At 41.6% G+C, this 25,987-nt stretch overlaps 1 protein-coding gene across 1 annotated transcript in view; it reads right to left on the bottom strand.

The window, feature by feature from the left end:
- The window catches only part of LOC145414546 (lachesin-like), a 197,900-nt gene that overhangs the window by 30,123 nt on the left and 141,790 nt on the right, over positions 1-25,987 (bottom strand). Inside the window, exon 5 of the mRNA XM_080284066.1 lies at positions 16,016-16,177. Within this exon, the coding sequence (XP_080140192.1) occupies positions 16,016-16,177 (162 nt within the window). The remainder of the gene's footprint in view (positions 1-16,015; positions 16,178-25,987) is intronic.

Here is a 25,987-nt window from a genome sequence, read left to right as displayed (position 1 = left end):
TGTCTGTGTATAACAAGGAAGAAAGTAAGAAAAGCGTCGTCGGATTAAAGAGGTCAGACTTCTTACAAGAAGTCTTCCCTACAGCTGAATAAAATAGTCCAAAGGTAAGGCGGAAAAATAGGTAATGAAAGTGAGAGGGTTGACCAAATAATCCGGTAAATTAGGCTTTTCACTCCGAGGATAGTGGTGGAGAGTGACGCCTTCACGTGGTGGCACCGATATAACTGGACTGCTCCACTGCCTGGTTACACAGACGTCCTTCAGCTGCTTCCCAGTTCCCCAAAAGGAGGAGGATGGACTGCAGGAGGAGGACAACTTTCAGCCTGCAGTCCACTGGGTTCACATTTCAGATATGCCTGGGACCAAAAATAAATAAATAAAATAGAAAATAAAATAAGACACTCCGGAGACCATTTTTTTTTTTATTATTCTTGCTACCACCAGACGATTTTATTCAGCTTGAAGGGGACGCTTTGTAGTGAAGGGGTTAATGAAGTTATGGCCTGTATTCCCTCTAACTCCTCTTCCTTAGCAATTTATTATCCTTATTACATCTTACTGTCTTATTCTGTGATATATAAATCCTTCAGATATTGCCATACTCCGGAAGAATAATGTGTAAAAGAATAATAACCACCCATATCCAAAAATAAGTCGCTTAGGAGCAGGTGCTAGGGAGCTTCCTTAAATGAGGGGAATACGAGCCTATATCTAATTCCTTCAGTTCGAGAATTAGTCTCAAAGTAAAAAAATCGTCTGGTTAACAAAATATCCGATTTAATTAGAACCATTTAATATACTCCATTTACTCTAACTTGACCCAGATTTTCGTCCTTTTGTAGCTTATTTCTCGTAGCTCAGTGGCAGAAAGAGACAATCCCACGGGTCTACATCCTTTCCACGGCGCTTCTTCGTGACTAGTGCCATATTCTAGTATTTATCTGTTACTACAACTAAGCATTCAACACGGAGAGAAGGCAATTTTAGGCCAGGTTAGCGTGGACAGCGTATAGAGGCGTAAAATAGATGATGATGAGGAACTTTTGGAGAGGTATTGAGAGAGAGACAGACAGACAGACAGACAGACAGAATAAAATAATACGCGAAGAGACTGGAGTAAGTATACATATCATTCTACAAACCTCTCTCTCTCTCTCTCTCTGTCCCTCTCTCTCTCTCGTGCTTAGTAGGAAGAGAAGTTTGGAATATGAAACGGAAAATGACGATGTAATACACAGTAGCTCGATGGTGATGATGTTTTTAGAGAAGAGATTGATTTTTTTCTTGCATTTTTCTTTCCTTTCTTTCTTCTCCTTCTTCTTCTTCATCATTATCATCATCATCTCCTCCTCTTCCTGCTCCTCCCGATCCTCCTCTTTCTCTTCTTCTTCTTCTTCGCCTCCTCCTCCTCCTCCTCCTCCCCCTCCTCATCATCATCATCATCATTCTTCTTCTTCTTCTTCTTCTTCTTCTTCTTCTTCCCCCTCCTCTTCCTCTTCTTTTTCTTCTTCTTTATACCTTCTAACCCATTTACCAATCAGTGTCCTTAGAGCAAAATAAATCGCATAACGGTTGCAAGAATTAAATCATTTATCGTACTGAAGAGGCTAACACACATCCGGCTATTTCTCTTCGTTCACTTGGTCTAGAAATTGTTAAAAGGAAAAATTCAGGCTTTGTACATCGCTTTAATCCGAATGAATTTTTTTTTTTAGATTATTCCCTGGCTCGCCCTCCAAAAGAGAAATTGAAATTCTCTCTTTCTCTCTCTCTCTCTCTCTCTCTCTCTCTCTCTCTCTCTCTCTCTGAAATCCTGTATTGCAATCTGTCTCTAGAATTTCTCTGTATAAAAGCCGATGAAACTTAACTGTTCACAACGAATGGGAGATGATGTAGGAGAGGTTGTTAATGAGTAGGGATTGAAATATTTAGAGGTTATATAGCGGAACCCTCTCTTCTCAGGAAACCTACATATACCTCGTTTACACTAACTTGGCCCAAATTTTCGTCCTTTTGTTGCTTATTTCACGTGGCTCACTGGAGGGAAAAGACACTACTACAGCTCTACATCCCATAACACTTCTTCGTGACTGGCATCATATTCTAGTATTCATCTATTTCCTCATCTCAGTATTTAATATGGATATATGGCAATTTGAGTCCAAGTTTGAGTGAAAAGAGTATAGTAAGTATTTTTATAGGTAACATCAGCTTAGGAACAAGAGATATGGGGTAACTGAGCCGAATATCCATGTGTAACCTCCCTCTCTAAGCGATTTATTTTGTACATCACGCCTTGGTAATCTTAAAACATACTACTGATGAGCGCTGTGTTCATTTTAAACAGATATACACAACATACAAGTGAAAATAAGACCTAGGATGGAAAATAAATCGCTAAGGGAATGGAAATACGGAGTGTCCTGTGGCAACGAGAATGACCCAGAATACGAGCTAAGAGTACGAGCATTAAGGCTACAGTGTTTGTAGGTACAGCATTTCTCACATTTCTTTGCTGTATATACATATAAAAATGGTGAATGGGTTTTAATTCTCACCAACTAAAACACACACACACACACACACACACACACACACACACACACACACACAGTCCCGGCCACACCCGCAAACACACCGTCACCAATAACCACACCCACACTCACGCCCACACCTACACCCACACCCTCCCACACCCACAGCACAGCAAAGAATACTTTATGAATATACTGGGTGTAGGTTAATACTAAAAATTAATATAAAATGAAGTGCAAAAGATGACAAACTCGCGATACCATGCTGAGATAATTACACACACACACACACACACACACACACACACACACACACACACACACACACACACACACACACACACACACACACACACACACACACACACACACACAGCGAGAACAAAGCAGCCCAGACTCCCCACAGCCAGATGTATGACTGTAGACTCTACGTAACCAGCAGAGGAAGTGACACCACTCCTCAGCTAAGGAAAATCGTCTGCTGGTGGTCGAAACAAAGCAGATTAACCGGTAACGGGAGATTTTCGTAACCATTCAGGGATGGGATGACACTCGCAGGCTGAATGAAATAATAATAATAATAATAATAATAATAATAATAATTGGAGGGGAATCTCTTTGTCACCGATAGCTTTGAAAGTTTTCAGTAGAGTGTTGTTAAATAGGTTGGAGCCAGTGGTTGAGGGTATTCTGAGGGATGAACAGGCTGGTTTTAGAAAGGGACGTGGTTGCAATGATCAGATCTTTATAGTTAGGCATTTGATGCAGCAAGTTAATGAAATGAGAGTGCCGTTAAGTCTTTGTTTTGTTGATTTTGAAAAGGCTTTTGATAGTGTTTCGAGAGAGACTATGGGGAAGATCATGAGACATTATGGAATACCAGAGGAGTTTGTGAGGGTCATTATGAACATGCATGAGGACACATTTTGTAAAGTGATGGTTGATGGTTGTCTGAGTGATTCGTTTGAAGTCAAGTCCGGAGTAATTCAAGGTGGTGTTCTATCGCCTTTGCTATTTATATTGGTCATTGATTACATTATGAAACGCGTTGGAACAGAAACCGGTGCAGGTATACTTTGGGGAGAGAACAGGAAACTTTTGGATTTAGATTATGCAGATGATATAGTTTTGATTTGTGATGGGCCAGAAGAGATGCAGAGAGTGTTGGACTGTTTGGTGAGTGAAGGTCACAAGGTGGGTTTGGTTATTAATTGTGGAAAAACTGAAATAATCAATATGAATATGGAAAATGCGCAGGAATGTCTAATTGGAGGTATGGTTGTAAAGCAAGTTGATAGGTTTAAATATTTAGGTACTTATTTAGCCAAGGATGGTTCTTTGAACTTTGAATTCGAGGAAAGGTTAAAGAAGGCTAATCAGGCAATGGGAATGCTTAAAAATATTTGGAATAATAACAATTTCTCTGTGCATACAAAAATCAAACTTTATAAGGTAATGGTTAGGAGTATCTTAATTTATGGACACGAGTCTTGGTACAGCACAGTGACTATGGAAAATAAATTCTTGGTGTTTGAAAATAAAGCACTTAGAAGAATATTAGGAGTTAAGTGGTGGGAAAGGATACCAAATAGTAGAATTAGAGAAATAACGGGAGTGCAGCCGATCGATGAATATGTTAGATTCTCACGATGGAAGTGGCTAGGACATGTGTATAGGAGACAGGGAATAGTACGAGGTACACCAGGGTGGGTGGCACTTGGTAGGAGAGGTAGAGGAAGGCCAAAAGAGACGTGGGTGAGGACAATGAGACGGGAAGCTGGAGATGAGTGTTGGGGAGATCTTGAGGAGTTAGCACAAGATAGGATGTGGTGGTGTGAGTTCATCGAGGCCCTATGCATCCCCGAGGGTGCCACAGGAAATGATTGATTGATTGATAATAATAATAATAATAATAATAAAGACAACAGCAATCGGAGAGGGCATACCTCCTCCAACACCTATGCCAGACAACTCAGATCACCGCCAAAATTTAATCAGATCTTCCTTGGCCCATGACCCACATATCCAAAACAGTTAATGAAATCTATCAATAAATTTCGAGGCATCTTGTGTACAAATAAATAGATAAAAAAAACAATCCTGAACCGGGACTCGAACTCAAATCACCAGCAAAATTAACAACCTTTCTTTGACCCATGACCCACATATCCACAAAATTTTATTGAATTTTACCAAGAATTTTTTTAAATATCTTGTGTACAAACCAACAGACAAACAGGGATGAATACACAACCCCCTTCAACTTCGGTGGCGGAGGCAATAACAATAATAATAATAATAATAAAAACGACGTCCATGAAGTAGAAAAATTAATACTCTCAGGCCCACTTCAGTATCTCATTCATCTTAGGTCAGACGATTTTCTTCAGCTGTCAGTGAGCCATAGGAGCCAGAAAATGCTGAAATACACCAGATTCAGACATTTTTTTTTTTTTTTCGGCAGCTGTTTAATATTCTAGCCATAATTAAATGCAATTAATTTGAGATTGTAGCGAATGGAATTGTGATAGAAACATTGCTCTCCGTGCCACTCTTGATTTAATGACGCTTCTGGTAAATATTTCAGTGGTAAAAAAAAAATGATCAGTATTTAACCAGACTCTCTCTCTCTCTCTCTCTCTCTCTCTCTCTCTCTCTCTCTCTCTCTCTCTCTCTCTCTCAAACTTTCAGACTGACGATTTGCCTGGTTTTTCTGTCTGTCTTTCTGTCTGTCTGTCAATCAGTCAATCCATCCATCCATCCATCCATCAGTCGATCAATCAATCAATCAATCATTCAATCAATCAATCACTCTATCTATCTATCCATCTATCTATCCACCTATCTGTTTGTCTGGCTGTCCACGTCTATCAATCTGTCATCAATTAGTTAGTCAAGTTTATCTGTCTGTCTATCTAACCGTCTATCTATCTATCCATCTATCACTCACACCCGTCCCCATTTTCACCACTACAAGAGATCTCCCCTACACTAAATAAAATCATCTGCTGTTAATAATAATCGTCTGACAGTGAGAAGCAGAAAATCGTCTCAGGTAAGTAGTCCTCATTAAGAAATCTGGCAGGTAAAGGTTTCTGGGTAAATAAGGTTTTTGTTATTATTATTATTATTATTATTATTATTATTATTATTTCTTTTTCTTCTTTTTCTTTATTATTATTATTATTATTATTATTATTTCTTTTTCTTCTTTTTCTTTATTATTATTATTATTATTATTATTATTATTATTATTATTATTATTATTATTATTATCATCATCATCATTATCATCATCATCATCATCGTCATCATTATTTTTTTTAGTTGAGGAACGTTAGTATACCGGACAGTGGAGCCGTCCGGTTATATCAGTGTCACTACATGAAGGCGTCCCTCTCCAGCGCCAGTCTTTCATGTAATATCAAGATCAATAATTCGCTGATACTAACCTACCGACTGTGCCGATGAGATACATTTAGGTGAACGAATATTAAGCAAGATGATAAAACTGCATGAAAAAGGAGAAAATTTAAGATTTGAGGAGGAATGAGAAATACGGAACGCAGGGACCAAAGCTGTCATAGGATTGTGGGATTTTTAGTTCCTCCTCCTCCTCCTCCTCCTCCTCCTTCTCCTCCTCCTTCTCCTCCTCCTCCTCCGCCTCCATCTTCTCCTTCTTCTTCTTCTTCACAGTAATAAACAGCTGGTCATCTCTGGAGCAACCTCTCTCAGTGTGGACTCTCTAGGATCACAATCATGACAACCGTTCTTATACAGGTTATCATAAACTTCCTTCTTTCGATTGTTTACAGAGAGTGTCAAACAGTTCACTCTCCATGCCCCTTACCTCCACTCTGTTACATATTTTACCTTCCTTCTTCCTCCATTCCTCCCATTATCAATACGGTTTTTCATTTCCCTTCTTCTGGACAAAGCACTCAGATGTCTAATAAACCTGATTGCAATTCCGCCATAGTCCATCCTGCCACGGAAATAAAGATAATGCGATGTGAAAATCATACAGGGAACGTCAGGGCGAGAGTTATCGATACTCACAATGCGAATATATTACACCCCGCCACTCTGATGTATGGAGATCGCCAGCACGGAAATGGTTAGCGAATATTGCTAATTATTATGTATATAGCTAAAATATGGTTGTTACCTTCACGCCGCGTTTGGCTCGGTGATTACAGGGTGTGTGTGTGTGTGTGTGTGTGTGTGTGTGTGTGTAGGCGGGTGTGGGGTTTTGTGTGTGTGGGGGAGTGTAAGTGTGTATGTGTGCGTGTATTTGTGTTTGTTATTCAGCATGTATCTCATTACGTCTGTCTGTCAGTTCGCTGCCATCAGTCAAAAAAAGAGAAGGTGTTTGTCCGTGTCTGTATCTGCCTTTCCTGTGTCTGGGTTTATGTGTCCGTTTTTGTGTCTGTGTCTGTGTCCGTGTGCGTCTGTTTGTGTCAGTGTCCGTGTGCGTCTGTTTGTGTCCGTGTGCATCTGTGTCTGTTTTTATCACTGTGTCTGTGATCGGAGAAGCGGGGATCCGCTTTTGCTAAATGTTCAGCTTAAGAGACACTAACAAAAAATCATCAGTGGTTAGATTAGATTTGTAACTTGTTTAAAATCTCTACTTATTGACATCTGTGAATGAAAATATACCACGATAGAGCCGTGAAGAAGCAGGATCAATTTAGAGCCTCCACAAGTAAATAAATAAACAAATACGTAAACCTCCTCAACAACAGGCCTTAAAAACAGTGCTGCACCTTCGCTCCTTCAGCCGTTGGACGTAATTTTTCTTTCAGTCTCTGTATCTTCAGGCGATTTTTTTCAGCACAGGATTGACTTTTCGAACTGATGGAGTTGGATATACCTTTCCTTGACCTACATACTACAAGGAGGCAAACTTAATGCTGAATAACGTTTAGTAGTAGTGGTGGTGGCGGTGGTAGTAGTAGTGGTAGTAGTAGCCGTAGTTACAACCCCTGGCTCATCTGAATGGGAACCCAGTTGAATACAGGCGTAAGCTGTCCCTCTACAATCCACCATCTTCCTTTTGGGGAGATAGGGAAGTGGGAGGTAATTGAAGGACGTTTGTATAACCAGGCAGTTGTGAATTCTAGCTATATAGGTGCCACCAGGTGAAGGCGTCCCTCTTCAGCCCTCAGGTTGTAGTAAAGATAATAAGATACGTCCTCAGGGTAAATAGATTAAGGTGAACTAGGTAAGAGAGAACCCCCGTGCATTTAGAATCTAAGCTGGGATTATGCCAGGACGCTGTGAATGTGTATGCAGGGATTGGGTTAATTTTCAGTCCCACGGCAAGAGGACGCGGCCAGGTGACACACACACACACATCCATTACCACAAACGGCCACACTTCCCCAGCGCAGCGGCCATCGGGACTGGGAGGGAGGGGGACCAAAGAAGAAGGAGAGGAAATTGTGACTGTCTCTTCCTGCTTTTGATTTGAGGAGCCATTCATTTCAGATTCATTAACGGGTCGCTTTGATTTCAGGGATGTGGTAGGAGTTAGGCATTAATTTGTTGAAATACTGGGTGGTCCATGCATAACACTCATCTTCCACTCCGCCAGGCGATTTCTTGTGCGTTGCTGACACGGTTCAGTCATCGTTATCAGTGTCTACCCTGCATCGTTTATTCGTTTCCTAATCCTACCACCACACCCACGCCCACACCAGCAAACTGAGCCGTCCCCACAACACACAAGTCATCAGGCGAGTTTCTAGTGGAGCGCTATATATGGACCACCCTCTAGATTTATGCCTATCGACTGCACAGAGGTCATTAAGACAGGTAATCACTATGGGTTTAAGATCTGGGAAGGGGAGAGTTTGGGATCTTCATTTGCCTTAATAGGGGTCTTGATAAAAATACTGATTATCTGACAATTAAAAGGAAAATCTCCGCTAATAACAGAACCTTTGAAAAGTTGAAAGGACTCGTGAGAGGTGAGTAGTAGTAGTAACAGAAGTAGTAGTAGTAGCTGTAGCCCCAGGTTCATCTGAAATGTGAACCCGGTGGACTGAAGGCTGAAGTTGCTCTCATCCTCCAGTCCAACGTCCTCCTCTTGGGGGATAGTGAAGGAGTTGAGGGACGTATATACAACCTAGCAGTGTAACCACCAAGTTATTTCAGCGCCACCACGTGAAGGCGCCCCTCCAGCATCGTGGCGAGGAGTAAATGAAGGAAGCAGTCCATCACTCAGACAATTGTGCTCACAGATGCCGGGGTCTTTGTCTCGGCATAGGCACAGGACTTTATTATCAGATTTACTCGTGGTCTGCATCATCAATTAGTCATGATCATCACCACAAAGAAATTCAGTACGAAGACGAGTAATGACATATCCCTATCAAATTTTAACACAAATGATCTGGATAAGGTTAACTGTATATCTAGAATGCCAAAATATGTAAACTCTTCTATTAACAAACATTGATTTGGATTTTCTTCCCAGTTCAGAATTAAAAAAAAAAAAAAAAAAAAATACGTGAATGACCCACGTTAACCAGACAGCGCTAGCAACCCAAGTAAATTACGGCTCAGTCTGCTGATGTGGGCGTAGGAGTGATAGTGAGAGCAGGAAATAAGTGAACGATGCAGGACAGACATTGATAACGCTGATTGCAGAACCCATGACACCTGACATCATGCTAAAAAATAAATAAATAAATAAATGCAAGACGGGAATTAGGACTTAAAAGATGTGCCACTGACGTATGCCTATTCTCCCCATGTGATTCTGGGGATGGCTGGCTTCTCTGTCACCCGCCCACTTAAACGTTTTTTCAGACGTTTTTTCGAGCCCGGTGGAAACGTTGTGAGATGGGACGGGAAGGGAATGTTTAAAGAGGCCGGATAAAACCTTAAATGTACCCACTTATTCTTTCCAGTACATTTTTGCTTTCTCTCTCTCTCTCTCTCTCTCTCTCTCTCTCTCTCTCTCTCTCTCTCTCTCTCTCTCTCTCTCTCTCTCTCTCTCTCTCTCTCTCTCTCTCTCTCTGGTTCGTGACAACTCTAGGGATTAATTTAAGCCAACATCAGACGATTTTATTCAGGTGAGAGAGAGTATAAGAGTCTGAGAGTGTTAATCCTGCCACCGTTATTTCTTTGATGGTCGGGGCAACTCTGCTATTTCTTTACATCCAACGCCAAACGATTTTATTCAGCAGAAATTGAGTCATAAGAACCTAAATGTGTTGATCTTAAAATTATGATAAATTTTTTTTCATCGGAATCCACTCCACACACACGACAACAAAAAATCCATCACTGTAGGTTACTAAATATTTTATGCTAGAGAGGGATCCCTTAACGTGGTAGCACATAAATAACCGGGTAGTTATACTGCCAGGTTATACAGGCGCCCCTCAGCTCCCTCCGTATCTAGCCAAAGGCTGCAGGAAACGGGCAACTTCAGCCTGCAGTCCACTAAGTTCACATACAAATCAACCTGGGGTCACAGCAACAACTAAATATTGTATCATGTAGTTCAGTTTGCGGCAAAGTCTTGATCTGGGCCATGGAGGCCTGAGGGAGGGAAGTTATGTAGGGAGAAACGGAGAGAGAGAGAGAGAGAGAGAGAGAGAGAAACACAGATGTGCAAAGATGTGTAGTTTATATAATCGTATATATCCTTTTATCTATCTCTGTGTGTGTGTGTGTGTGTGTGTGTGTGTGTGTGTGTGTACACACACACATATGTAGTCAGCCACCACAGCCACCACCAGTGCCACCACCACCATCTACACCATCACCAAAACATTCACTGTCATCACTCACATCACAGACCAACACCCCTTCCCACAGACCACTACCATCTATGAACACTACCTTTCCCTTAACTACCACCACGCTTACAGACATACACACACACACAGAAACAGACAGACACAGACAGACAGACAGACATACACAGAAAGCCAGACACGCAACAGACACGCCTTGCACATACGTACATTTTATTGTTTTTTTTTTTTTTTATGTGCTCGACTTTGTGCATAGGCTTCACAGTCTGCTCTCAAGGCCCAGTAGTCCTCCTACATATCATACACCTCTACATGTCACCACTTCGTCGCTAACTCCCACCGTCCATATTGAATACATGCTAAGGCTGTCTCATACAGGACTGGTGTATTGGTATTAGCGGGGGTATTTTTACGACATGTCTGCTTTACATGAAATTCAAATCCTTAAACTGTTCCCTGCCCCAGCGGGGATTTGAACCTGGGTCCGGTGGACATACACTTAACACACACAAACTCCACTCCTCCACCCTCTCCCCACACACCACGCACCCTATCCCCCTCCCCACACATATAAACACCTCAAACACCCATTCTCAAACGCACACCTGCCCTAACCCTCATCCACACCCCACACCCTCTCTCATCACCTCCCATACCCCCACCCCTACCCTCACCCACACTCCAACCACCACCCGCACCTCCAGACCATCCGCTAGACCGAATCCCGGCAGACCGAAACAGGTGGTGGTGGGCTGCGGTTGCCAGTGGTCGGCTTGTTAACGCAATGGCAACTGGTCCGGGGTTAATAGCGGGATTTCGTGGACCATTAGAATTAATTAAATGACCGAGCGCTTGTGTCATCAGCGGTAAAATTCTAATCAAGTTTGAACGTATTATTCTCAAACCATTGTGTAAATTAATAGTGATACGAGGGGCATTTACGCTCGCTTGTCTGTGTTTTTTACGTGTGCATATGTGTGTGTGTGTGTGTTTTTGTTTTTTCTCTCGTTATGATTTTATTCGGGTGTTTTTCGTGGCTTAAGATTTGTGGGGTGGGATGGGGTGGGGTGAGTTTCTGTGTGTGTGTGTGTGTGTGTGTGTGTGTGTGTGTGTGTGTGTGTGTGTGTGTGTGTGTGTGTGTGTGTGTGTGTGGTGTTGGTACGGTGAGGTGTGGCGTGGTGTGGTGTGAGGTGTGGTGTGGTGTGGCGTAATGTGTTGTGTGAAGTGGTGTGGTATGATGTGGTGTGATGTAGCGTGGTGAGGGACAAATGCTGTGTAATGTAGTGAGAAAAATTGTGAAAAAAATGGCGCAGTAATGTATGTTTTAGAGGCTTTGTGGTGTGATGTGGTGTGGTGTGGTGGGGTGTGATGTAGTGCGCATAATTGTAGTTTAATACGTATGTGGTGGGGATAATACTGTACGATGTAGTGAGCAAAACTGTGATGAGATGTGGAGGGGCATAGCAGGGTATGTTTTAAGTGCGTTATGGTGAGCTTCAGTGTAGTGTGGTGTAGCTGTGGTGTGTGGTGGTCGTGGTGTGGTCAAGTGGTGGTCGTGGTGTGGTATGGTGGTGAGTTAGAGTGCTGCGGTGAGGGGTGATGTGGTGCGATGTGGAAAGCAATTTGGTACTGAGATGTAGAAAGGGCCTTGTTGGTGTGGCTACGTGTATTGTAGTGAGATCCAGTGTAGTGTGTAGTTATTGAGTAGTGTGGTGTATCGGTAATGTTGTGTGTTTTGTGACCGTAAGTGTGATAAAGGTGTAGAAGGGGCCTTGTATGGTGTGCTTCTAGGTGTATTGTGATGATGCTTAGTGTGTGATATGGTGTAGTGTGGCTTGGTGTGTTGCTGAGTGGCGTGAGTGTGGTGTATTTTGGTATAGTTGATATTTAGTGTCGTGGTATATTGTAGGGTGGTGCGATATGGTGTAGAGTGTGGTGTAATGTAGTGTGGCGTGGTGTAGTGTGGTTGATATTTAGTGTAGGGTGGTGTAATATACTGTGGTGTAGGGGGATAAGGTGTAGTGTGTCGAGATGTAGTGTGGTCTGGTTGTGGTGCGTTATGGTGTGATCCAGCGTGATGAGAAGCAATGTCATGGAATATTGTGGAAGTTGGTAAAGGTGAGTAATATGATGCTAGGATGAAGTTATATTAGTTGGCATAGCGGATATGTGTGTCTATTTTTGTGGCCCTGCAAGAGGTGTAGCGGCGGCTTGAGTGTGGTGTGGCAGGTGTTGTGTGGCAAGTGTGTTGTGTAGCAGGTGTGTAATGTAGCAGGTGTGGCGGGTTTTAGATGTAGTAGGACAGAAGAACAGAGCAGCATGGAGGATGAGTATGGGAGAAGCACGATATAACATCTATTACTGACAGTATTCGTGTGTGAGGGTGGTATTCAGTTCTGTCACACCTATTCATATCCATTCTCTTAAAGTGGCAAGGTTACATTTGGAGACTGAAACATCAACAGTGCTAATGAGGGCTTATATAAATGAGTTTGAAAATACAAAGTGACGTGGAATGTCGAGAAGAAGGTGGATGGAACTGGGAGGTGAATGTGTGAATGAACGAGGTGTGGATTTGAGGAAGCTAGAGAACTGATGAACGATAAATATGGATGAATGAAATATATAAGCAGACGCACATGGAGTAGGTTACTTTTAATTTCTGTTGTTGTTACCTCCGCCAAAGAAGTTATAGGTTATGTGTTCCCTTATATTTGTCTGTTTGTTTGTCCACACGATATCTCCGAAAGTTCTCAATGAAAATTTCAGTGAACTTTTGTGGAACGGTGGTCCATGGGCCAAGAAAGATTTTTGGGGCAGAACTGGATCCGGATCTGGATCCTGGAATTCCTCTGGCGGAGGTATGCGCTCTCTGAGTGATTTCTAGCTATTATTATTATTATTATTGTTCTTATTGTTATTGTCAAGATTATTATTATTATTATTATTATTATTATTATTGTTGTTGTTGTTGTCATTAATATTTTTATTTTTATTATCTTTATTATTATTACTACTACTACCACTACTATTAACAACTCCAGGTTCTATGGAGTTCTTATTGATACTGATATTATTTCCGTTGTTTTTTTTTTTTTTTTTTTTTTTTGAGGGAGGGAATTAGAAGGCTGACATTCCAAGACCGTTCGAGATATAAACTTGAAATTTTCAGGAGTGATGTATCTTGGTTGCAGGCTTCTTTGGGCGCAATTTTTTTTTTCCTAGCATTAGCTGCGCACTAGCGGCCTCAACGTTATTTTTTCAGTTTTGCTCTCCTGCGCAGCAAAAATTACTAAATCGACTGATTTGCAAATGTTCCCGTATGTAGTCGTCAACATATATATACTAGTGCACCTGGGTTTTGATAGTGAGATCCAATAAATGCTTTTGAGATATTAAGGAAAATCGAAATGGCCGCCTTATTCCTGAAAGTGCTAAATCGAAAGTATTTGGCCGATTATGACCAAGCTCGGTGGAAATGTAGTGGGTCAAGAGTTAACATGATTTGAACAGTATGAATGACCTTGACCTTGATCTCTAGGTCATTGGTCAAAATCCGTAAAAATTTTTTGAGTCATCAATAGTCCCTTAATAATAGGTCTACAATGAGAACAGAAACAGGCTACTGTACTTTCATTTGGAATGTTGAGTTGTTTTAATATTGCTTCAGCAGTTCCAGAATTCTCGTTATTATTATTATTATTATTATTATTATTATTTTCATTATTATTATTACTCTTGCTGTTATTTTTTTTTTATCATGACTACCATCTTTATTAAAAATATTACTATTACTTGGCGATGTAGGGTTTGCTCTCTAGTCCACAGACATTACATAATCATTTGTTTTGTGTCGATTATTTAACCTGTAAGGAGGATCTAAGAATACTGAAGGCTTAGAATACGAGTTTACTGATGGGTGAAGCATTTCTTGGGACTCCCTGTTTATAGTTCTCTTGCTTTTGTGTTGTCTGTTCTTGTTTCTAAATCCCTCCCACGCCCATGTATTATATGGATGTTGGGCTTAGATGATGATGATGATGATGATGATGATGATGATGATGATGATGATGGTAATGATGATGATGAAGTTTATGATGGTAATGATGAAGTTTATGATGATGATGATGATAACGATGATGATGAAGCTTATGATGATGATGATGATGATGATGTTTATGATGATGATGATGATGATGATGAAGTTTGTGGCGATGATGATGATGATGATGATGATGAAGTTGGTGACGATGATGATGATGATGATGATGATGGTGATGAAGATAGATGTGTGGTGATGCAGATGTAAACAAGAGTGGAGTGTTAAGTGTGGAGTGGTAAGTGTGGAGTGGTAAGGGTGGAGTGTTAAATGTGGAGTGGTAAGTGAGGAGTGGTAAGTGTGGAGTGTTACATGTGGAAAGTGAGACGTGTTAAGTGTGGAAGAGTGTTAATTATGGAAAGTGTGGAGTGTATGTGGTATGAGTGTTAGGCTTGCATGGTAGGAAATAATTATAAAAAAAAATATTGAAAACTTGAATATGTGTTTGAAATCAGGTGTATGGGAGTGTAAGGGAGGTGTTGTGTGTGACAGGTGTGTGGGATTGTGGAGAGAGAGAGAGAGAGAGAGAGAGAGACCAGAATGAGGGACGCAGAAACAACAGCTCAAACTAAATTATGTACATGAGCAAGCCGGGTTTTTTTACGAGAGAGAGAGAGAGAAAGAGAGAGAGAGAGTGTGTGTGTGTGTGTGTGTGTGTGTGTGTGTGTGTGGGCGGGCTGTGATGCGGGCAGTATAAGACGCAGGGAACAATAGAGGGATTTGACTCACAGCAACACAACCCATTGCAAAACAAACCTCGCAACATAAATGATCACTCAGAATACGGAAGAGAGGCTGGACGAGAGTAATGCGGAGGTTTGGCTTTGTGTTGAAGGTGAGGGTAGCGTCCTGTGCTTGTATATAATTGCTACAGCTCTCTCTCTCTCTCTCTCTCTCTCTCTCTCTCTCTCTCTCTCTCTCTCTCTCTCTCTCTCTCTCTCTCTCTCTCTCTCGCAAAACAGCACTCATCGTTGGAACCCCTTTAGGTGGTGATACGAAATACGAAAGCGGTCCCCTGGTGTCCGGAGAACGTCAAAAAAAGGAAAAAAGAAAGAAAAGAAAAAGAAAGAAAGAAGTAAGAAAAAAGAAGAGAAAAAAAGCACTACCCCATTCACACCCCTTCCCCCTAGCGGCGTGGAACAACATTAACCCCTTCACTCCGATGATGTAGCTTCCATTGTATTTGTGCTTCCATCAGGCTTTTTTTTCAATTTCGGATCCGGCCTCTCGTAGTGAATGGGTTAAGGAAGGCTGTAATATAACCACCTTTACCCCCAAATCCAAATAATGCAGGGTGGTCCATACATAACGCCCCTCTTCCACTCCGTCGGGCCATTTCTCGTGCGTTGCGGGAGCGGCTCGGTCAGGGTTATACGTGCCTGTTCTGCATCATTTATTCTTTTTCATTCCCACTGCCACACTCACGCCCACACCAGGAGACTGAGCCGTTCCCGCAATACACAATATACTGCCAGGTGAGTTTGCAGTGGAGCGCTATTTACAGACCCCCCTGTGTATAGTCTGGGTACGGCAAGAATGAATTATCAAAGGGTCGCCGCACTCAAGGGGTTATGTATCCTCCCTCCCTTGCCCCTGAGCGGCATACTCACCCTTAGAGCCCCTTGCCGTGGTGATGGGCAGGCGGTCTTCTCGCGTCCAGCGTATGGTTGGCTCCGGCACGCCCTTGGCACGGCACACGAGACGCACGTCGTGGCTCTCCTGCACAGACACGTGAGAGGGGCTTGTCTCCTCGTCCACGAACTCAGGTGGAACTGTGGGGTGGGAAAGTGGACTAATTAATTCAGGTAAAGGGGGTAGATGAAGTTTGGAAAGTGGTTAGGTGAGTAAGAAAGTGGTTAGATGAGTAAGAAAGTGGATAGATAAGTAAGAAACTGTTTAGGTAAGTGAGCAAGTGGTTAGATGGTTAAGAAGTTTGTTAAATGAATATTAAGAAAAGGGTCCAGTTAATTCGAGTTAAGTAAGAAAATGGTCCAGGTAAATCAAGTTAAATAAGAAGGCTGCTTTAGGTATTATAAAAGAATAAATAACTAGAGGGGCAAGAATTGGACCGCGTCTCTCCGACAAGGGCAGCGTAATTTCCAAACCACTCTTCATAATGGGTTAGGTTTTCTCATCACTGATTAGGGTTTCACAAAAAGTGTTTTCCGGATCCAGAATCTGTAATACAATCCAGATCGGTCCCAAAAGTTAATCGATTGTTCCCTGGGACATGGGCTATCTACCCACCAAATCTGGTCCAAATATCTCTTTAATTTTTGAGTAATACCGCTAACAGACAAACAAACAAACAAACAGGGGAGAAAACATATTCTCCTTGTCGAAGAGAAATATTGACCAAATAAATAAATAAATAATGAAATAAATAAAAAAGTTTACAGGAATTTAGGTAACATATAAAAGTGGTCGGATGAATTCAAATGGAACTTTTGGTCGAGTGGAAAGTGAAAAAACAGAAACAAAAACCAGTCAGAGAGACGGATCTTAATATTGGCCTCCCTTGTGTGACTTTTTTTTTTATAAAGAACTTTAATTCCTTTTTTCTACACGTAAAATATTCGAAAGTTGTAAATGTTAATGAAAGAGGAAGAAGAACACGAACAGGAACAAGAAGAACATTAGAGAAAAAGAGGAAAACTAAAATCATGTTAATGTTATCACCTACAGCGACATTCGTAAAGAGAGGAGAGTGAGAAAGTGGGTAGAGAGAGGAAAGTGAGAAAATACGTACAGCGAGGAAACTGAGAAAGCGGGAAAGTGAATATACGTATACAAGAGAGAGAGAGACAGAGAAAGAGAGAGAGACTTCGTACCTGTCAAAATTCAAGACGAAACTGACAACTGAAAAGGTGCAATTCTTATACTGAAACCTTGTCATTAACTCGTCACTCAGCTCAGCATCTCTTTGGTCACTGATACTGTTCTTGTTAATGACACAAATACTTTTATATATTTTTTTATTGCCCACGGTGGTTGAGGGTATGGAGGGGTGTGAGAAATGCAAGAGAAATAACAACAGTACAATCAGCGTATTGATGATTATGGTGATGGTGTTGGTGCTGGTGATGATGGTGATGACTAAGAAACATAAGAAATCGGTGGTGGTGATGACGATGTTGGATGATAATGATGATGATGGCTAAGATCTAGCTATCAGTCTATAGCCAGACACCATAATCCCGTAAGGGGTGGCCTTGTGATTTTTAGTTAGCTGTTTTACGGGGAGGGGCACTAAACCTCCGCCAACCCACTTGTTAACACGTAGGAAACACGTACGAGTATATGTTGCTATATGGTCACCACCCAGCATTGTATATGGTTTTCTGGCTTATAGGAAATAATTTGGCTTGTCACTCAATGTAAAGCCACCTGAAAAGGAAAGAAGAGTACGAAAAAGTGACAGGAAAGATGGAAGAATTAGAAAGAGAAGATGACAGGTACTGAAAAAGATGATAAAGGTGAAGGAAGAAGTAGGAAGTATTACATCAAGTGAGTGGATAAACATAAGAAATTGGTGGTGATGATGATGATGATGATGATGATGATGATGATGATGATGGCCTAGAAACATAAGAAACACTGAAAAAAAAAATCAACCTGAAAGTCGATATAAAAAGAACGTTCCTTGAGATGACAGCTATTTTATCCTCCTCACTTCAAAACACGAACTTGAATGTGGCAGTTCAAAAAATACTAATTCAAAGACAAAACATTAAAAAGGCATACTCAGCGCTTTCGCCTTCAATGAGCGCTTTATCCTCTTAAGGCTATCACGAGACGATTTCCTTCAGCTGAGGGAAATCACTGGAATGCTAGAAAATCCCTTCTTTGAAAAAAAGGATCTGATTTTAGCCTAAACAAATAAGTGTGCCCAGGTGTATGCATGACCGTGAAAAGGTTTAAAAGTGCGTTTTTATTCGGCCTCCCTTCCTTGTATGGCTCTGTTTTCTCTAATCCATTTCATCCAGTATCGCATTTATTTTATTTTTGATACCCTCCTAGCGATTTGATTCATGAGAGAGATTTTTCTGACTTGAGGAGATTAGGTATCGCCTTCACTAAACTTTCTACTGACAGAGGTCCATTCCGATTTCAAAAGAGTCGTCTGGAGGTAGCAAAAATAAAAATGAAAATATACTTCGTCAGGTGGAAGAAAAAGAACCCAAATAAATAACATTAAAAAAAAAAAGGAGGGGAGAAAAAAATCGGGATGCGAAAGAGTCGGGATATGATTAAGTGCGGTGCCTGCCCAGTGCCACTTTAAGGCCATCGTTCCCCCTTCGTGTAAACAGACAGGGGGAGGCTGCCTCAGTCCTATGCTGCTATACACACAAGTCACAGTCCTATACGGTTGTACACACGAGTTACAGTCCTGCCCTGCTGTACACAAGAGTCAAAGTTCTATACAGCTGTTTACACGAGCCACATTCCTATCCTGCTATATACACGAGTCAGAGTCCAATGTAGCTCTATACATGAATCACAGTTCGATACTGCTACATGCACGGGTCATTTCTACACGGCTATACACACGAGTCAAAATCTTTTACTGCTCTATGCACGAGTCGGTTATCTACGGCTATGCGCACGAATCAGAGTCCTGTACTGTTATATACACGATTCACAATCCTGTCCTGCTACACACACAAGCCACAGTCCTTTACTGCTATATCCACGAGTCTGATTCCGATACACCACACTAGAAGCTTGTAAGAGGAGGCTGGCAGAGTCCTATAGTGACACACACACACACACACACACACACACACACACACACACACACACACACACACGCACGCACGCACGCACGCACGCACGGACGCGCGCGCGCGCGCTCAATCAACATATAAAAGTGAAAAACAACTCATACCTCGCATGTCACTTTCATAGTGCTTTAAATCGATTTCATAGTGGAGCATGTCAGTTGAAGCCCTCGGTACATTCCCTTGGAAAGCTGGGATTCCAAGGGTTTTTTTTTAGTCCCTTGAGTAAATATATAACTAAGAACAAAATTTACTGAATGTATCTACTACCTGCTAAAAGAATCTCTTCTCTGTCTCACAGAGTAGAAAAGTTATTAGCCTCTGATAGCCATCGCGGTTGGGCCGTGTCGTGTCAGGCCGGGTTGTGTCATGTCAGGCCGCTCATTTCTCAGCTGAACGTACAGTAAGCATTGCTTTGCTACGCTCTCTCGCTCTTAATAAATAATGCACCATTAAATCTTTAACAATTTTCATCAGTAACACGTAAGAGGATATTCAGGTGTAATGTGCAGATTAAATCTCTGAGGAAGATGTGTTACGAGAGCCACAAAATATCATCCAGAGTCCTACACATTTTACCCCTTTTGAAGTGTAAGGGCCCGAGGTTAGGCTAGCGTAGTCCAATACATTTAAGGGTAGATGAGCAGCCTACATCCTTTGGTGGCACTGGAAAAAAAAATAAGTAAAAGAAAAAAATAGAAAAACGAAATAATATAATAACCTTTAGTTATTTCTTGGGCCTGTATTTTCGTCGGTTGAAATGGCTCCCAAAGACCTTTTCCTAAGCGATTTATTTTGTTTACTACACATTACTCTCCTCTTCTGTGTTACATAAATCCTTCCACTATCGTCATACTCTGCATAAATAAAGCACAAAATGATGTTAACCAGCTATATACACAAATAAATCCCTGAGGAAGAGGCGTTAGGGTACTTCCTCAGCCGACAAAAATATGAGCCCAGGGGATCGAACCAGTGCTAGACCGTCACTCCGTCTGGGGCTTTCTAACCACTATGCCACCAAGTGTAGTAAAGAGAAAGCCCTTAATAATTCGGCCAACGTGAAAAAACAGTAACCAGACAACAACTTACGCTTCCTTACCCACCCTCCTCTCTCTCTCTCTCTCTCTCTCTCTCTCTAATCTACCCACCAGACTTGACTTCCTCTCAATATTTTCCCGTTGCAGCGATGTGAACGAATTAATTGGATAAGCTTTAGCAACATGGGGGAGAGAAAAGAGAAAAGAGCAGAAAAGAGCAACATACACCGATGATCACTGGAAATGGGGCTCTAATTTTTGCCTTTCGTGGGCTAAAAACTCTATCATTCTATTAGAGTTAACGACAGATGAGTGGTTTCGGGGGAGAGTGAGTCATAGGAGCCTGGGAGCCCTAACTGGTCTAATCGCTGACAAGTATAGTCTTTCAACGTTATTAGTTCAAGCAACGAATGTGTGGTATGTGAATGTTATGCTTATTATATTTACGTCATGCTAAATATTAACTCGCTTTTACGATCAAATTCTCGAAACGCTAAACTGCGCCCTCCTCCGAATATTTTTGGAACTTAAAATTTTTCCTTTTTAACTATCTCTCGTACTTTCATTATTTAGAAAGCTATTCCTCACTGCTGTTTGTTATTAATGGTTATATAAAAACTGCTTCTATCTTTCTCAAAAAAAATTAAAAAGTAGTTGACGTTACATTCTCTTTTAGCATGGAAAATAAAGCAAGGATTTCACAATAGCTCCTCTCGGTCATGTGATGTGTGGAAGGCTCAGGAAAACATAAATTGGAAGTAGAAGAGAAGGGGAGAGGCCAGAGGGAGTACATGACTGGGTGAAGATACTCGTGTGCTTGAGGGAGGAGGGAATGTGGAAAAATAATAACAAATCCCAATGATTACTGCAGTTTAGGTGAGAGATGTGTGATTTCTGACCACGTATCTGTCCTTCAGATTATTATTATTATTATTATTATTATTATTATTATTATTCATTCATTCATCATGCAGTCCTGTGTTGCCCCATGAGGAGCGTAGGAGTCCGGGGCTAAGCAAGTTAGTCCTGACATTTAAGATGAGAGTGACCAGCCTCACTCATCCATGAGTGGCGTTACGTGAGCAACAAACCCCAACCAACCTTGGATATGAACCTACATAGGCTCAATCCTATTGGAACGCCTAAACCACCCACTTAACCACCAGGAGCTATAATTTGGTTATACGGTTACCACTCAGTGTAGTATATTGTTTCCTGGTGTACGGGAAACCATTTGGCTTGTCACTCAGTGTAGAGTCACCCGTAGACAGGAGGAAGAGGAAAGAATGAAGGACAGAAAGACAAGAGAGGAAGGTAGGAAAGAAGGAAGAAAGGAAACGGCAGTCACCTGAGAGCAACGCTACATCCAGTGAGCGGATGGTGAACGCCCTCACCTACCACAAATTACTATTACTGCTACTACTATTATTATTATTATTATTATTATTATTATTATTATTATTATGATTATTATTATTATTATTATCATCATCATCATCATCATCGTCACCATCGCCATCATCATCACATCATCATCATCATCATTACAATTATTATTATTATTGTTATTATTATTATTATTATTATTATTATTATTATTATTATTATTATTATTATTATATTACTGAAGATTTTTTCACGTCGTTCAATGGTTGTAAAAGATAATGGTATAACTATACATCCGCTTTCAGAGTACTTCTTCATGACTAGCATTGTATTTTAGTGTTTATCTCCTCTTACAGCTCAGGAGTCTATACTGAGAGACGGCAATTTTAGGCCAACTCAGAGTGAAAAGAATACAGTCCAGTCACACGCCACTCACTCAACATTTTCTTTAGAACTGTTCCTTATCATATTAATTTCTTATTTTCCTGAACTCCTAGCTTTTCACAAATAACGTAAAGCATCAAAGAGTTTTTCCCCCCGGTACTTTTCAAATCTCTAGTGACTTTTTTTTTTTTTACTTACGATTAACAGTACTAATCAACACGCTGTCTCTACTAATCAACACGCTGTCTCAAAATATTAAGTAAGAGTTAAAGAATTGTGCGACTGAAAACTGGAGCGATTTAATGTCCACAAAGCGTCTGTTGCCGAGATGGCCACAGAGGTACGAATATGAGCAAAGGTTCGCCGACGGTACGTTGCCTGCATTGTCCTGCCAGCGTTGTGTCCTGCCAGCGTTGTGTCCTGCCAGCATTGTGTCCTGCCAGCGTTGTGTCCTGCTAGCATTGTGTCCTGCCAGCATTGTATCCTGCCAGCATTGTGTCCTGCCAGCATTGTGTCCTGCCAGCATTGTGTCCTGCCAGCGTTGTGTCCTGCCAGCATTGTGTCCTGCCAGCATTGTGTCCTGCCAGCGTTGTGTCCTGCCAGCATTGTGTCCTGCCAGCATTGTATCCTGCGTTCCATATTTCCCATTCCTCCCCTAACGACATGGAGTATCTTCCTTTCACATACTCTTTTTCTGTGCCTCATATTGCTGTCTTATAAAACGTTTCATGTAACACCTTCCATTACTATAGTGTGCAGAGAAGTGTGGGCCAAACTTTTGCATATGGCTGTACACTTGCTCCAGAAGGCATCGGTGGAGTCCTCAAGAGAAAAAAGAAAAAAGAAAAAGAAAAAAAAAAAATAACACCACAGACTTCGGTGACCGCAAGATGTCCGATAGTGCTAGACCCACGTTGGTAATGCTGTCTTCATAATTACATCATATTCTAGTAATATTTCCAAATCAGTATTGCCCTATAAATTCTCAGATGATGAAATATTGGAAATCACGAGAGGTACTGATCATTCCGGATATCATCGTCCACCTGAGCGGTACTTTATGAAGCTATAGTTCTTTTACCTTAACTTGGCCCAGATTTTTGTCCTTTATCAGTTTAATTCACTTAGTTCAGGAGCAGGGTAAATCATTCCTTTGGCTCTACATCCTTTCCATTGCACTTCTTCTTGACTAGCATCATACTCTTTTGTAAATCCCTTGTTCCAGCTCCGTATTCAGGATCTAGAGATAAGTCAGGTTTGAGTGAAATGGGTGTAGTGTTGATCTGTGGACAATAACACACTCGTGGATACAAGTTTTAGTCGAATTATTTTTAAACACATACACGATAATTTAAAACGTATATTGGGCACTGAAGATTGTATTACTTGGTTTCAGAAATTATCACTCACTGTCTCTCTGTCTATCGTCATGTGTCTCTCCATCCAGGCTTGTATTCTCATCGGTTAAGGAAGCTCCCTAACACCTCTTCCTCAGCGATTTATGTTTGGATAAGGTTGGTTAATAGCCTTTTGTACTGCATGTATGTATAGTAATATTGGAAGGATTTACGTAGTACAGAAGAGGAAAGTAAGGTGTAATAAGCAAAATAAATCGCTTAGGAAAAGGTGTTAAGGAAGACGAGAAAACGGTCTCAATTTTTGGTTAATCCCTTCAGTCCGGTGACGTACTTAACTTGCTGTCACCCTTGATTTTATATAGAACAACCCCAACGTAGAGGGATTGATTAAGGCTATGTTTAACCCACATCAACACCCATATCAACGCCAATATCAACACCCACGTCAATACCCATATCAACGCCCATATCAACGCCCACATCAACACCCACATCAACACCCATATCAACACCCACATCAACACCCATATCAACACCCACATCAACACCCATATCAACACCCACATCAACACCCATATCAACACCCACATCAACACCCATATCAACACCCACATCAACACCCATATCAACACCCACATCAACACCCTTATCCACACCCATATCAAAACCCTATCAACACCCATATCTACACCCACATCAACACCCATATCAACACCACCCACGTCTACATTCCCCATATCAACACAGCCCACTTCAGCACAACCCACATCAACACAGCCCACTTCAACACAACCCACATCAACACCACCAACATCTACACCAACCACATCATCACCACCCGCATCACCACCAACATCACCACACATAACACAAGCCACATCAACACCACCTACATCAACGCCACCTACATCAACATCACCCACATCAACGCCCAAATCAACACCACGCACATCTACATTCCCCACATCAACACCACCTACCCACTCACATCAACATCACCCACCTCAACCCCACCCGCCCATCCACATACACACCACCCACACTAACACCACCCACATCAACACCACCCACATCAACACCACCCACACCGAGACCCACATTAACACACACATCAACACCACTCACATCAATATCACCCACATACACACCACCCACATCAACACCATCCACATCATCACCACCACACCAACACCAGCATTAACACACACTTCAACACCACTCACATCACATCATCAACATCCACTTCAACGTCAATCACCACCAATATCAATCACTCAGTTACACGGAGATACGAAGCACAAAATACACAATGATTATAAAATTGTTGGATTATTATTATTTTATCTATGAACACAAACCTGAGAGACTGGTAGGGAGATGACGAGATCGATGAAGAATGCATATGGAAGGGATAACTTATAGAAAATGGTGAGTAAACATGCAATATGAAAGCAGGGAGCAAGAGGAGGAGGAGGAGGTGGAGGAGGAGGAGGAGGAGGAGGAGGAGGAGGAGGAAGGGAGAGGTAGACAGGGATGGAGGGGAATGAAACAAGAGCAGATCAAAGCAGGGTGGAATTAAGAGCAAGAGTAAAATAGAGAGAGAAATAGATACACACACACACACACACACACACACACACACACACACACACACACACACACACACACACACACACACACACACACACACACGCACGCACGCACAAACAGGAATGCTGAGAACAGAGGAATTTGCAAGGGCGAAATGTGAAAAATGATGAAGGGGCGAAGAGGTAGAATGGAATAGAGAGGGATAGGTAGGGGACGATAAGCTACTGTGATGAGAGAGAGAGAGAGAGAGAGAGAGAGAGAGAGAGAGGGAGGGAGAGAGAGAGAGAGAGAAACAGTCAGAATTACGAAAACTTCAAAAACTGGGAACCGTAGGACTGTAAAATTTGCTGTACTGTATGTAAGATGTAACACGACCCTAATTAGCCTTTTCTGAGTCTAATATTTTTCCTTTTAAATAACAGGACAGAGGAAGGAAAAACAAATGACTAAGAATAATAATCAGTCACATAACATCAACACCACAGTCCCTCACATCCATGTAATTAATATGGACGGCACCAATATCAACCACCCTATTCGCCTTACTCACATCAACACCACCAACATCAACATTGCCTATGTCAGCATCACCTACATCAACATCACCCATATCAACGTCACCCACATCACCACCACCCACAGCAACATCACCCATATCACCATCACCCACATCAATACTACATAGCGGAACATCATCAATACCTATATGAACGACCCACTTAATCTTAATCTCTCCAACACCACCTACATCAACACCACCCACATCAGTCCGAACTACATCAACCTCATTCACATCAACATCACTCACATCAACGGTACGCACATCAACACCGACATCAACGCAACTCCACCATCCCCCACTGCACCGCCCTCATCAACACCACTAACATCACCATCAACATCCATATCAACCACCCAATTAACCTTAGCTACATCAACGACACCCACATCAACCCCATCCTCAACGTCCATATCCACGACCCAATTAACCTTATCAACACACCTATGCCATGACCCAATTACCTCTAATCGCATCAACAACA

This window comes from Coenobita brevimanus, chromosome 100 (assembly GCF_032717465.1).
Source record: "Coenobita brevimanus isolate Jiangsu-jjx chromosome 100, ASM3271746v2, whole genome shotgun sequence".
NCBI classification, from domain to species: domain Eukaryota; kingdom Metazoa; phylum Arthropoda; class Malacostraca; order Decapoda; family Coenobitidae; genus Coenobita; species Coenobita brevimanus.
The sequence above is the reverse complement of the archived record's forward strand: the minus strand, read 5'-3'. Positions and strand labels throughout refer to the sequence as shown.